At 41.4% G+C, this 13119-nt stretch overlaps 1 protein-coding gene across 1 annotated transcript in view; it reads right to left on the bottom strand.

Moving 5' to 3' along the window:
- NELL2 (NEL-like 2 (chicken)) overlaps positions 1-13119 on the bottom strand; it is a 200328-nt gene that overhangs the window by 120958 nt on the left and 66251 nt on the right. The window contains exons 3-4 of the mRNA XM_009880881.1: positions 3612-3785; positions 3405-3501 (exon numbers count right to left, since the gene is read on the bottom strand). Coding sequence (XP_009879183.1) covers positions 3405-3501; positions 3612-3785 — 271 coding nt within the window. The remainder of the gene's footprint in view (positions 1-3404; positions 3502-3611; positions 3786-13119) is intronic.

The raw sequence follows: 13119 nt of genomic DNA, 5'->3' as shown, positions 1-13119 counted from the left end.
GCCGAGAAACTACACGTCTGTTACACAGCCGCAGATCGCGTGTCAGCAACTTAGGGGAAGGGGAAGTTTAGCATGAAATTCAACTATGCAGTCTGAAAAGGGCTGGTTTCACCCAGAAGAATAGATCCCATGCTTGCAGGCAGAATTTACATGTATTTTTAGCCATAAAGATTTAATTAGTAGCCACTTTGCTGCTCTCCAAAAGCAAAGGCCAAACAGCAATTTTGAAGTGAGCCATCCTATCATATTCGCTCCAGATGTCCCTTTCATCTATGACTCCCACCCCTACATCTCCAAAACCCTTTCTTAGGAGGAAAAGCAAAATAATTACAACATGCTTCAGCATGCTTGTGAAGAGAACGTTTCACGACACTAAGGACACAATGCAAACTAAATGCAGAAGGCCACATTTTGTCCACATACATAGGACACTCAATACAGACGTTGCAAAGTCAAAGAACCAGAATTTTGACAAGTGAATGACACAGGGTGACTTAGCAACCTAAGTGACCTACAGAGAAGCGCAGGTGTCACTGGAGGGCAACTAAGAGGGTACTTAAGCACCATGCCTACCTTTCTCCCTTAACAAGAAAGCTATGATCTAGGACAACTGGATGCTCCCCCGTGCTGCACGAGGAGCCGCAGCAATTAGCTAGCAGTGAAAAAACAGGCATGCCTGAGACAGGGCTCCACATCAGGACCTCCCACAGCACATGTTCTGCAAGTCAGGAGCAAAAACCTCTTTGAAGAGCACACCAAAAAGCTCACTGTATTAATTTCTCCTCCCTTCTTTCCTCGGTGTCATCAACTTCAAACTCATGTCAACCCAAGTTATGGCATTTTCATGGGAAGGAGGAATGGTAGCGTCCAACCCACTCAAGTTTAAAACCCTCTTCACTGAACACACAGGCAAGTATTCAAATGATTTAGCTATTAACCAACAGTAAAGCTCCTCCAACTATTTGAGGAGCTTTATTCCTCATACATCAGCTGTGATATGAGCTGATTCTGCCACTCGCCAGCAATTCAGGTTCCTTGTCATTCTGCCAAGGTATCAACAGTGAGCTGTGACACCCAGTCCAGAGGCTTTCCACAGGCTTCTAAAGAACCCAGTGGTTCAAATTAACACACCACTGGGTGCTAGGTACCGAGAGGTTACACAGTACCAGAAGTCAGCCAGAACTGCTCTCTCAGACTTCAGACCTTAAAGTGAAAGAGGTACAAATACATCCCAGTGTGAAGATGCCTACTGGCATGTTGGTTTAGTGCAGCGATATTAGGTTCAAAATCAAATACAGCCAAATAAAATCTTTTTTCAGAGTGACTAATGATATTGACTCCTCTGGACAATCCATTTAATCCACTCAAAGCAGCCTGATTTTTGGAAATAGCTAAGCACCCCGACTTCTCAAAATCAGATCAGTAGTTGTCCCACAGTGAGTGTCTAAAAATGTCGGCTCTCCAAAACACTAAGCAGCACTGGAATTCCTCATCTTCTAAACTGATGAATATCCTGTACAACAATGTAATTTTAATTTTCAGATGCAGTTTGATCATTGGCATTATATTACGCTGGAGTATATTTTGGCTATATCAATGCTCATTTAACAACTATCCATTTCTATATTTCTGTTAAGCTGGTTTATATCTGTAACTGAGGCAAAATGCTCCATGTATTTTGTTTAATTTTTTCCTTCTTCAAAAGACAGAAAAAAAAATCCAGACAACTAGTGGAGTATCTATTTTTCTACACCTAATGAGCTTCTTCAAAGTGACTATGATTTGGCAAAAAAAAAGAATATAATTAAGTGAAAAATTGAGAAGGCACAAAAAAAATAAAAGGAATATTAAAAAGTTATTGATTATAAGCACATAGAATAAATGAAGTGTATCTGAGATCAGTTTAAGCAATGAATTAATATTTTCTGATTTTATTCTTGGAGTCAACTTTTTATTTAAGCCAGAAATATAATTTTCCAGCTTGCTTAGCAGACATCCTCTTAGTCTTTTGGAGGAAAAGGAAACGCATACTTAAATGAAAAACAAAAACAAAGTCATGCCTCAGTTTTCAAACGTGAGTGCCCCACTGGACCTCTCTATTTCATACACAACAAGGATATAAATTAACATTTAAGTATAGCAAACACTATTTCAACACCCCAAAACTGATTTTAGCGCAAAAGCATTGAACTTTCTGTGAAAACCATAGACAAAGTGTTTTATGCTGACAAAAAAGATTTAGCAGGCCATTTTTTAAAAAGTGATTGTGTCGTGATCAACATCATCAATTCTATTTTGCAGCTCAAGTAAAAAGATGCCTACTGGGAGGAAAATTGGACTGTAGAGTGGAAGGCATCCACAGGGATGCCATCATTTGTTAAAGCAGCTCCAGAGAAGACTAAGGCCAAACCACAGGAGCAGCTGTGACCAATGAGTGCTACCTAATGGACTCAGAGGAATCAAAACTTACTCTCCAGTTCAACATGGCATTCACTTCTTCATTCTTGCTATACACAAGGTGCTTGCTATATATACATGTTAAAGCAGAAGCAGTAAGCAAAAATTATGTACTAATATTCTTCCTCTGGGGGAAAAAGCATTCTCTTCATTGATTATGGTCATCTCATTAATTTCTGAGCCGAGAAGATATTGTGATGAAATCTAAATCCTACAGAGGTAATGAAACTGGAGTTCCCTAGACTGTAGTGTTCTGTGACATACCAAAAAAAAGCACCTAGCTATGAAATGGACAATAATCAGACTACTTATTTCCCAGAATTCTGTTCAGCTCAGCCATTTACCTTTCCCTGTCTCACACTGCTGTTGGTTGTGTTATATGGTGGCACTGAGCCCTATGCATCTGGCTCTGCAACTTTATTTAGTGAAGTCCAGTGTGATCGAAACACATCACTGCATCAGATATGCTCACACACAACAGACCACCGCACTAAAAACCATGCTACGATTACAGAATCACGAACTGGTTGAGGTTGGGAGGAACCTCCTGAGATCATCTACTCCAACTCCACTGCTCAAGTGGGATCAGCTACAGCAGGCTGCCCAGGACTGTGTCCCGGTGTCTTTTCAATACCTTCATAGTAGTCTTTCTGTGACCAACTTCACAACAGAATTGTTTTCTTATGTTCAGATGGGATTTCAGGTGTTTCAGGTTTTGCCCATTGCTTCTTGGCCTGTCAGTGGTCACTACTGAGAAGAGTCTGGATTCCCCATCTTCATTCCCCCTGCCCCCGCATTCAGGTATTTATTCACATTGATGGAATCCCCCTTGACCCTTCTCTTCTCCAGGCTGAACAATCCCAGCTCTCTCAGCCTCTCCTCCTACGAAAAATGCTCCAATCCCTGAATCATTTAAGTTCACACTTTTCCTTTAAGGGAAGACATACCTTAAAATAACCATGTGCATTATTCCTCTGTCCCAGCCAAAAGGTTGTACCCAAAGGTAAGTCCATGAAGGGCTTCTCCACAACTCTTTCATAAATTCTGGAAAGGAAGGGAAAAAAATAAAGTCCCAGGTTGTTATAATCTCATTTACTCAGAGCTGGAATGTTCCAAATGTGACAACTTCTTATAAAACAACACTCCTTACTTACTTATTGCAGTCCACATGTAAAATCAAGTGAGAGGCACTGATTGCTAAGGAAAGTCTGTGCCATTTATCATCTGCCAAAATGTATGGGAATACTTCTGTGTGGGAGCGATGACTGCCTGAACGATAATGCAACCTGATTTCATTTCGATGACCGCTGCTTTCCAGCTCCAGGTACCTGTACCATAAATGCATCATCATGTCATGAACCATTCTTATCAGCACAGCAACATTTTACATAACACAACTTCTCATTATCATGCAGGAACTATTTAAAAGAGTGGGAAAGACAAGCAAGGAGATACAAAGATGAAAATAGACACTTTCCAGATTTGCACTGCACCCTTCTCAGTAACACATAATAGCAGGTTCCAACTTTCATGTAAGCACGCAAGATCCCAAGCTAAATATTTTTTTTCCTCCAGCAAGACTGTTTTCCATAGCATGATCTGATTGGAAATATAATTACCTTATTATAAATAATTGCCTCATATCCTGAAAGCATAGTAAGGATACTCTGAAGGCATGAATGCAGAAGACAATATCAAGTTTTGCAATAGGGACATTAGTCATTACCAGCCAGGGAAGTAAGCAAGAACTGAGACGAGACACTGCTCTGCTTTCGGATGTACTATTAACTTTTCCTTTCATTTTTTGTAATGAAATTTCTCGAGAGAGACAAAAAAAATCAAGAAGTGCTAACTCTTCAGAACAATTTATACATGCGTACATATTTGGTTTGTTAAATAATTACGTGTATTTGTGGTGTGTGTGCATATATATATACATGCATGTACATGTATGCACATATATGTACATGTGTATATACACAGTAAAAAAACAGCATTGAAGGTGTACCAAGATAAGTGCATCACACACCATATTTGCAGATTGCAAACAGAAGCTTTGCTGGTAAAATTCCAGCAGATCGATTCAAAAAGCACCCCATAACCAAACTTGGTGCTTAGTCAGACAGGTCTACTTCTATTCTAGGAACAAGCTTGACAAACCACTCGTCTTCTCAGTACTGTTTCTCATTTTAAAGTCCTCCCCTAAAATGCTTTTAAAACAGGAAAGAAAAACAGAAAATCTCTAATAATCATATGCAACCTACAGCTAAAGAGCAAGGAAAATAACAGAGTATGTGGTGAGATGCGCAACAACTGGGAGAATGGACAATTCATTTTTGTCTATTTTTGCTGCTACATCTGCAATCAGGCATGACAGTGGTTTGTAATCTGAGTGCACATGTATTTTAGGGTGATGTTGTTTACTTTAACAGGCTATCTATATTAAAGAACAGACAAGACAATGATTGCAGTTTTCAAGAGTGAAGATGAGACCAAATCAAAACCATCTTGTACAATCATTATCCCTAAGAGGAGGTTGGGCTCACTGCACATCTCTCCTTCCTCCAGGGTGTTTCATAGTGGAACATGCTTAGCAACAGCACAAAAACAATTATCCTTTGGCAAAACTGGCAAAGGGCAATTTCTTTTTTCTCCTCAGTATTAACAAAGCAGTTAACTAGAGTCAGCAATAAATTTTATAATCTGAGATAATTTACCTCCTCGTGTCCCAAAAATCATTTTTGCATTGGCAAGAAGTGTAAACTAATTGAAGGCCTGGCTGGAATAAAAAATTGGGCAATAGTGGCAGGATATCAGTCAACTTAATAACCTCCTTCATAACTCAAGCTTCAAGGATAACAATAAGGTCACTCTCAACCTAATAGAGAAAGGGAACATTACAGAACTGGACTCCTCCAGCAACTTTTAAGTGTCTCCACCCAGTTGCACATACAATCTGGAAAAAGAAAAGCATGGATGTGTTGAAACATTATCTCCTGGTACAGCTGACAGCTAGCTCCTACTCTCGTCAAAGTCAACGGCAGAATTGAGGCCAGCATGCAGAGATGCAGGCACGCAGGGAACGAACCACCGCAGTAGACATACAGTCAGTACAGAAGGTATAAAATGAACACTCATGTGGCCCCTTATGCAGGTGAGAGAGGCAAATATCTGAGAATGAAACATGGACTTCCCAATAAAAAGAAGACGTCACTGTAAGCATTTCAGGAATTAAGAACTGCTGAGAGAGGATGCTGACATTCGCCAATGCTGCAAAGAAAAGCAAAGAAAACTTCCTGCACAAAGCTGTGCAAAAATTGTGGACACTTGAGGTTTTGATTTAACTGTGATTAACACACTGCTCTGAGATCCACAGGCAATCTCTTTTGTTCTTCTGTTTGGTAAACTAACAAATATATCCACCTTCAAAAGGCTTGATGATTGTTAGAGAAAACGTCCATCAAAATGAAAAAGAAAATAATAGCCATTAGGAGAATTATTAGGAGAATAGTTCACGGTTTACTAATAATCTGTAGAGCCAGCAGGAAAACACAATTAGAAAAACAAGTGGAATGACAGCCAGAACAATATTTCCTTCAGCTTCAACTAATGCTATGACACTGAAACACAGGGAAGTGAAAGTTAATAATTTTCACTTCATTTTTTACAAAATATTGTGCTTGATATTCTACTTTTCTAGATTTGTTTAACTGCCTGGATTTATGCGGCTCTGGCTCAGTCTCGTGAGCTTCAGAAGATGGAACAAGCCTTACCACTGACAAACAGATAGGGGTGGAAATGCAAAGTCTGCCCACAGTGGGGCTTCTCACATCTTCTGTGAGGCTGTAACAAAGCACACACTTGGGTACACAATTTCCTAAAGTTTTGAAGAGTCTTTGAGAAAGTAAGCTAAGCATTAACAAATGCACTTGAATTTTAAAAACTTATTTATAGTGACAAAAATACCCTATGCTTCCCTGTACGCTCAGCATTATTAATCTCTTGAGAGAGAAAAGAGGATGATCTTGTTTCCTAAAGGACTTAATCCCAAAGGAAACAATAACTGCACCATAGTGCAGTCTTCTCCTAACCAAGAATCTCATTACTGAAAAGTTTCAGGGGAACTTCATCAGCTGGTTTCTTGTCCACACCATTCCAGTCCAGACCACTCATCGCAGGCAGAGCATCAGCTCAAGGATTCCCATTACTAACATCACTACTGCTTCTCCCAACAGCTCCAAGATGCTCATCTATGCTGCAAAAGGCAAACGGCTCTCGGAGTGAAAAATAAACCACAATGAGAAACACAGTACAACAGGAGAACTTGCTTCCCCCTTTACTAACGTCCCTGATCTCTGTGGTTGTTTAATCGATACCAGCCTACTTGATTTTAACCCCCCAAAAACCACACACGCTTTGGGTCAAATGGATTTAACTTAGCAGGGAGATGATACGTGCTTAGGTTTACTACGTTTGACATACAGAGGAGAAAATGCCAACGTGAGAAAAGGCTGTTACATCTCTGCAGATCACTCTGTGCATGCACAATCATTGCAAAGGCAACAGCCAAGGCCACGGGAAGATCAGCTGCTCTGCTTGGAAACCAGCCAGGCAGCGATCCCTTATGTACTGACGGAGGCTGAGCCTATCTTCATAAGAGGAAGAAATTTGTCTCAAATGCCCCAGAGGAATCTGAGACAGCAAACAGCGATGTTTTCTCTGCTGCCCAGCACTGATCTACTGTAACTGCTGGATAAGAGCGGTGTCCTGGTTTGAGCGACACAGGACTAATTCCTCTTCTAATACTTGGAAAGACTGCACTTTTAAGAGACTCTTGTGTCTGAATTTGTAAAAATATTTACTTTGTAGCCAGCTATGGTGTGTGGGTTTCAAGGTCTCAGTGTTATTGAGCTCGCCAGGTGTAGGGATGAGGATGTCCAACATTTACTGTCCACTGCAGGGGCGCACAGTTTCCTAGGGATAGAATTGGTTGAGTATAATGTTTGCGTATTCTGTATTGGTATCGGGATCAATATTGGTTCTTTAGTGCTACTAATGTTAATTATCTAATCTTACTCTATTCAATCTTGTTTATACTTCAACTCCCAGGTTTCCTTGTTTTTCCCCTGATTCCCTTTCCCGGGCGGGGAGGGGTCATCGGGTGATAGAATGATTGTCTAAATGACAATAAATTATTATGGGTTTCTCAAACCATAACAAGTGGAGAGTCAGCAGATCTGTTCAGCTGCGGAGCCCATCCTGGCCGAGGGCACATGGTCTGCACAAGCCTGCGCAGGACCTGCTCTTCAGGCTGCGACAGACCAGCGTGGGGGGAAACTGTGGAAGTAGAAGTCAGGATGTACAGCAAAAAGCTAGAGATTTAGGAGGTGAAACACCAGGTGGTCCTGGTGTATGCGGTAGCAGTCTTTGCGATGAAGGAGGTTTGGCCCTTCCAGCTAACGGCCGGTGCTGGTAACTCCAAGTCTTTGATGGCTCACACAACTCATTTGGCAACCCTGCTCACGCAGCAAATTCACACTGTAGCTGCCCACTCTTACTCCAGGCAACTAATAATTTCAACTTCAATTTACAGCGTGTAGACAAATATTTTAGAAGCTAAAGGCAAGATATCATGTCTGCTGCTTATGAACTTATTACAGGGTGTTGGTTCTTTTTAAACTTTTACTACTCACTTTTATAGGTATGGTGTTAAAAGAGTTCTTCACGGCCCTTTGATCTACGCTAAGAAGAAAAGGAAAACCAATAAAATTTAAAAGGCGTATGTACTTAAGAAAAAATTAAAATCTTTATCTCCATTAGTTATAAAAATCTTTATCTGAAGATTTTTGATACAGAAGTTCTGGCTTTTTATTAGGTATAATTACATAAAACATTTTTTAAAAAAAAAGAGAACCTACTCACTAGACTCCATTCAGTGCAAACTATGGTTACGATAGCAGTAAGCAGTTCTGCTGCATGTAGATTACGAAGACGTAAAAGCAATTCATGCCACACAGCCACCACATCAGCAATGCGTTATTTGCTATTTTCCATGGCATGATGACCGGGTGGTCAGGAGTGTGAGCCTTATTTTTCTATTTAGAAGTAACACTTAAAGTGTTCTGAAACATTAACTGGGAGTTTTTACCACTTGGTGCATCCCATAGAACAATATGGCATCAAAATATCCCCAGATGAATTCTAAATGCCAGGTGGCACCTGCACTATAGCTGTAAAAACCTAGTCCCCATCTCTTACTTACACTACTGCTCAGCCTTATTGGCTTTGCCCTTTTTCCTGACTATCAAGAGCCCTACCTAGGCAACAGGTGACTGGCAGTTTAGCTATAAATAAAAACTGGTCTTCACTTCTCCAGATAAGTTGGTAGCACTTAGTGCAAGTGCACAGTGGGCAGGAAACCCACCAATTCAGTTCCTGTCCCTTTCTTTAGCTGAACACAGTTTTAGAGCCAGACAAGAAGTTTCTGACATAGGATATTTTTGTTCAAAAATGCTGATCCACTCCTCAAAATCAAATCTTTCGATGGAAACAAACATTCTCACAGCAAGGCTTGTAGGGTCCAGGATGAAATGCTTGTTAAAATGAGAGAGAGAGTGAAATCTAAGACTCTCTGAAAGACTTGCTCAAATACTCCTTAATGCCACAGTTATTACGTATTTGAAAGCAGAGATTCCAAGTGATGAGAAGTTGAAATCAGAAGAGGGTATGTCCCATATCAAAACAGAGTGCACAAACAACGGGACAGTAAAACCTGATGAGGCTCTCCCATTATGCAGAATTCATCCATCAAAAAGAGTAAATCCCGTACAAGAGCAGCCTAAACTCAGTAAGTTGTTCTCAAGCCCTACGCCTATACTAACACATAAAGCCAGCAAGGCTCATTCCCTGGCCCTGACGACAAATATTAACAGTGGTTCTGCACTACAACTCACATCCACGTGGGTGTTCTCTCCCACTTTTTCCCTGAAATGTGTGGGTTTTTTCCACACTGCCTGTTGGGAACAGTCCCTGACCAACACAACTCCACAGACCGTGCCCTGGCATCATCTGCAAGAGTGCTAATTGCAGGAGACAAAAGCACGCCAAGGAAGATGCCAGCAATTATGCAGAATGGACAACTGCAGGCCAGGGCTCCAGCCTGGGCCTGGGCACTGCATGGTTTACTAGCATAGTCCTGGCCAGGGATTGCCAACAAAGCTTTTTACTGCATGAGGGGGGAGGAAGGGACGGGGGGAGGAGGAGAATGACACTCCTCAGGACACTTGTCTCAGATGGAAAAGAACCAAGTTCAAGTCCCTGCTCCAAATCAGGCAGAGCAGAGACTAATGGTGCGAGGAAAATGCCTCTGAAATACCCCAGCCAGCAAGCCACCGACCATTCTGGCATCTATATCTCTGCTGCTGTTTATTTTCTTCTACCATAAAAAGGTCAAACATTTCAGTTTTGTTCCAGCATGACACTGCTCACCACATCGGTTAGCTACAGAGGACAGCTGGGGAGGAGGAACGTGCATTCCTGATGTGCACCAGAGACGGAGCCCCATGCTGGGACATGCAGCAAGGAACACCCTCCACGTCAGGGTGTTCACGGCAGAGAACAGCAAGGCAACAGAGGACTGGAAGGGCAGAGAGACACCATACACACACATTCACCTGTACAAACCCTCCTGGCTACTGCACAGTGCTGCAGCTTCTCTCTGGCCAGAAAGAAGCCACAGCACAAGGTGAGGAGGGAGAGGGAGATTTGCAAAGCCTTGATGTGGAGAAGGAGACCAGGAAACAAATGCAAGTGAGGCTGCTCAAATTCTTTTCATCCCTATCCCCCTCAGTGCGTGTACCCAATTCAAACTAATAAAGCATGTGGGAGAAAAATGTCAATAAGTCTATGGGACCTGAAGAGATGCATCTCAGAGTCCTGAGGGAATTGGCTGATGCAGTTGCCAAGCCATTCTCCATGATATTGAAAAAGTCATGGCAGTCAGGTCAAGTCCCTGGTGACTGGAAAGAGGGAAAAATTGCATCCATTTTTAAAAAGGTTAAAGGAGGTCCTCCTTTCTAGGAGGACCCTGAGAATGACCGACCTGTCAGCCTCACCTCTGTGCCTGGGAAGGTCAGGGATGTGGCTCTGAGCAACCTGATCTAGTTGAAGACGTCCCTGCTCATTGCAGGGGGGTTGGACTAGATGATCTTTAAAGGTCCCTTCCAACCCAAACGATTCTATGAATAAGATCTCATTTCTACCAACATCTTAAACCCCCTTGTCTGACTTCAGGGAGGCTGCTGTCATCAGGAAGCCTTCGCTGGCTTTGAAGGCAAGAATTTGCCTCTAACCTGAGAGATGTCTCCACTCACCACCTAGACTTTGAGCTCAGCTATGCCCCTAAATCAGGAAGGCAAAATCTTGCCTTCCCCACCTGCAGAGTCTGCATAGCTTCTGCTGAGTTTAGCACTGTGATCCAAGAAGCCCTGGTCATGACAGGAACATCATATCCTGGACCCTCTAATGTTGCTGCTGATGACAAGGCAAGGCTCCCAGCCAGCTTTCCTGCAGCACTTGCAGGAGCTCAACAGGAGCTAAAAGTGGGAGTGAGGTCCCACTGAGCTCCACAAAGCATTTCCAGAGGAGCTATTCTCCCAAAAATGATAGCTTGGCTTCACCAAAATTCAAACCTGATGTTACAGCACATTGTCCATGCCATCCCTGTTCCAACTGTGAATATGAACTCGAATTCCCAAACCGGGAAATACTTTTTGAAACACAATTCTTGCCTTTGAGCAATTGGTCTCATGCCTTCCATCTCTCTCACTAACCCCATTTATCAATATATTCATTCCCATTTTCCTCTCACTATCACACAGCCCCACTAAGATCAATCTTGCCTATTTGATTCTTCCTCTTCTGCTAAAAATCAAGAAGGGAAGAAACTTCCCCAGATCAAACACTGTAAAAATAAATGGCATAAACCATTCCTCTCACTCCCTTTCTTGACAAAGTTTCTCCAGGGAGAGCAAGAGAACTGGAAATACAATAAACAACTTTCCAATATATATATATTAGTAAAAGCAAAAGCCAGTTTCAACCTAACTCTTCCCATTTCCTACTCTAGCAGAATACAGATTTCTTTGTTATTTATTTGTTAATAGAAACCCCTTCAAACAACAGTAGAAGAATAATGATATCTGTCAAAACTCACATTTCAACGCTTTCAGTGGGGATTTTCAGTGTCATAGGCAGGGACAAATCTTTTGTCTCTTATTCAAGTAGGTCTGTCACCAGTCTCAATTCAAACTAGGGGCTCATATGAGCATTTTGTAACAAGTTCTCAAGCAAATCACCCTGGATTAGTTGGCACTGCGATGATTTACATCATCAGACAGGCTCACTTGACTTGATTTAAGTTACAGGAAGGTAGTTTTAAGGTGAGTGCGTTATATGAATTTACATCCTATTGGCAATTTTTTTTCCTTTTTTTTCTGGCATGAAGTGTAAACTAAACTGACACCCAAAAAATCCAGGCAATAGTGACAAGGCATCAATCAATTTAATAACATCCCTTATAACCAACACTTAAAGAAACAGGTCATTCCCAACATTATGAAGACATTAAACTGAGTATAACACAAAATTGCTGCTTTACAAGTATTTCCCCGCAACCACACACTCGGGCATAGAAGTCAATCTCCCAAACCAACACAAACAAGGCACCTTTCTCTTTCGGGGTAGAGGCAAGAGCCCAGCCAAACGTTCAGTGGCTACACAGAGAATCCTTTGTCCCACAGAATCTTCTCAAACAGTAGACAAGCAGTGAATGAATAAAAGAAAATACCTTTTTTGGACACCTTTGATGAAACATGCAAACTGCATCAAAAGAAAAGGTGGCTGACACCAGAGGAGTTTTAAATCGCTAGAGGAAGTCAATTCAAAAGTAACTGATTGTTATCAATAAATTTAAGGGGGTTCATAATTATTGTCAGAATAGTAAGAAACAGCAACTACAATTTACTACTAAAAAATAAAAAATAAAATACAGAACATTACAACCCTCCACTCTTCCAGCAAAGAGCACTAACACATCAGCATGGAGCAATTTAAAAAGCAGAAACAAGCTACTACTACTTTAGGAACAGGGAACAGCCACATACAGCTTTAATGTTTGAAAATTAACCCCATGATATTCTAACCTAATGTCTGCTCTGCAAGTTACTGACAGGGAGGAGAAAAGCAGCCCTCAAACAAAACCAACGTAACTCTATAGTATTGGCTTAGGTGGTAAACATTGAACGTTTTTCTCAGCGTAATGTGTTTGCAGCAGATACTGCGATGTTGGAAAGAAGAACAGACTTCATACCGCAGTCCAGAAATACAGACAGTCATACATCAGAAGCAGAGAACATAACAGTTCTGCCTCTATCTTAATACAATGGTCAAATGATAGAACAAAATTCATGCATCAGGAGTTCACCTCTGGCAACTTATCTCCTTGTATGGCTAAATCTGAGAGACAGAGAAATTGTCACAGATAATTTCCTCCTAGACACTGAAAGAGGCCTGAAACTGCTGTACAGTACAGCCCATTTGACAGCAGATAACCACAAGACACCAACAGCTGTGAAAACAAATGCTAAGTAAGGCAGAAATTGA

Source organism: Charadrius vociferus, unplaced genomic scaffold, assembly GCF_000708025.1.
Source record: "Charadrius vociferus isolate BGI_N301 unplaced genomic scaffold, ASM70802v2 scaffold52, whole genome shotgun sequence".
NCBI lineage: Eukaryota > Metazoa > Chordata > Aves > Charadriiformes > Charadriidae > Charadrius > Charadrius vociferus.
This window is presented reverse-complemented; position numbering and strand designations above follow the sequence as displayed.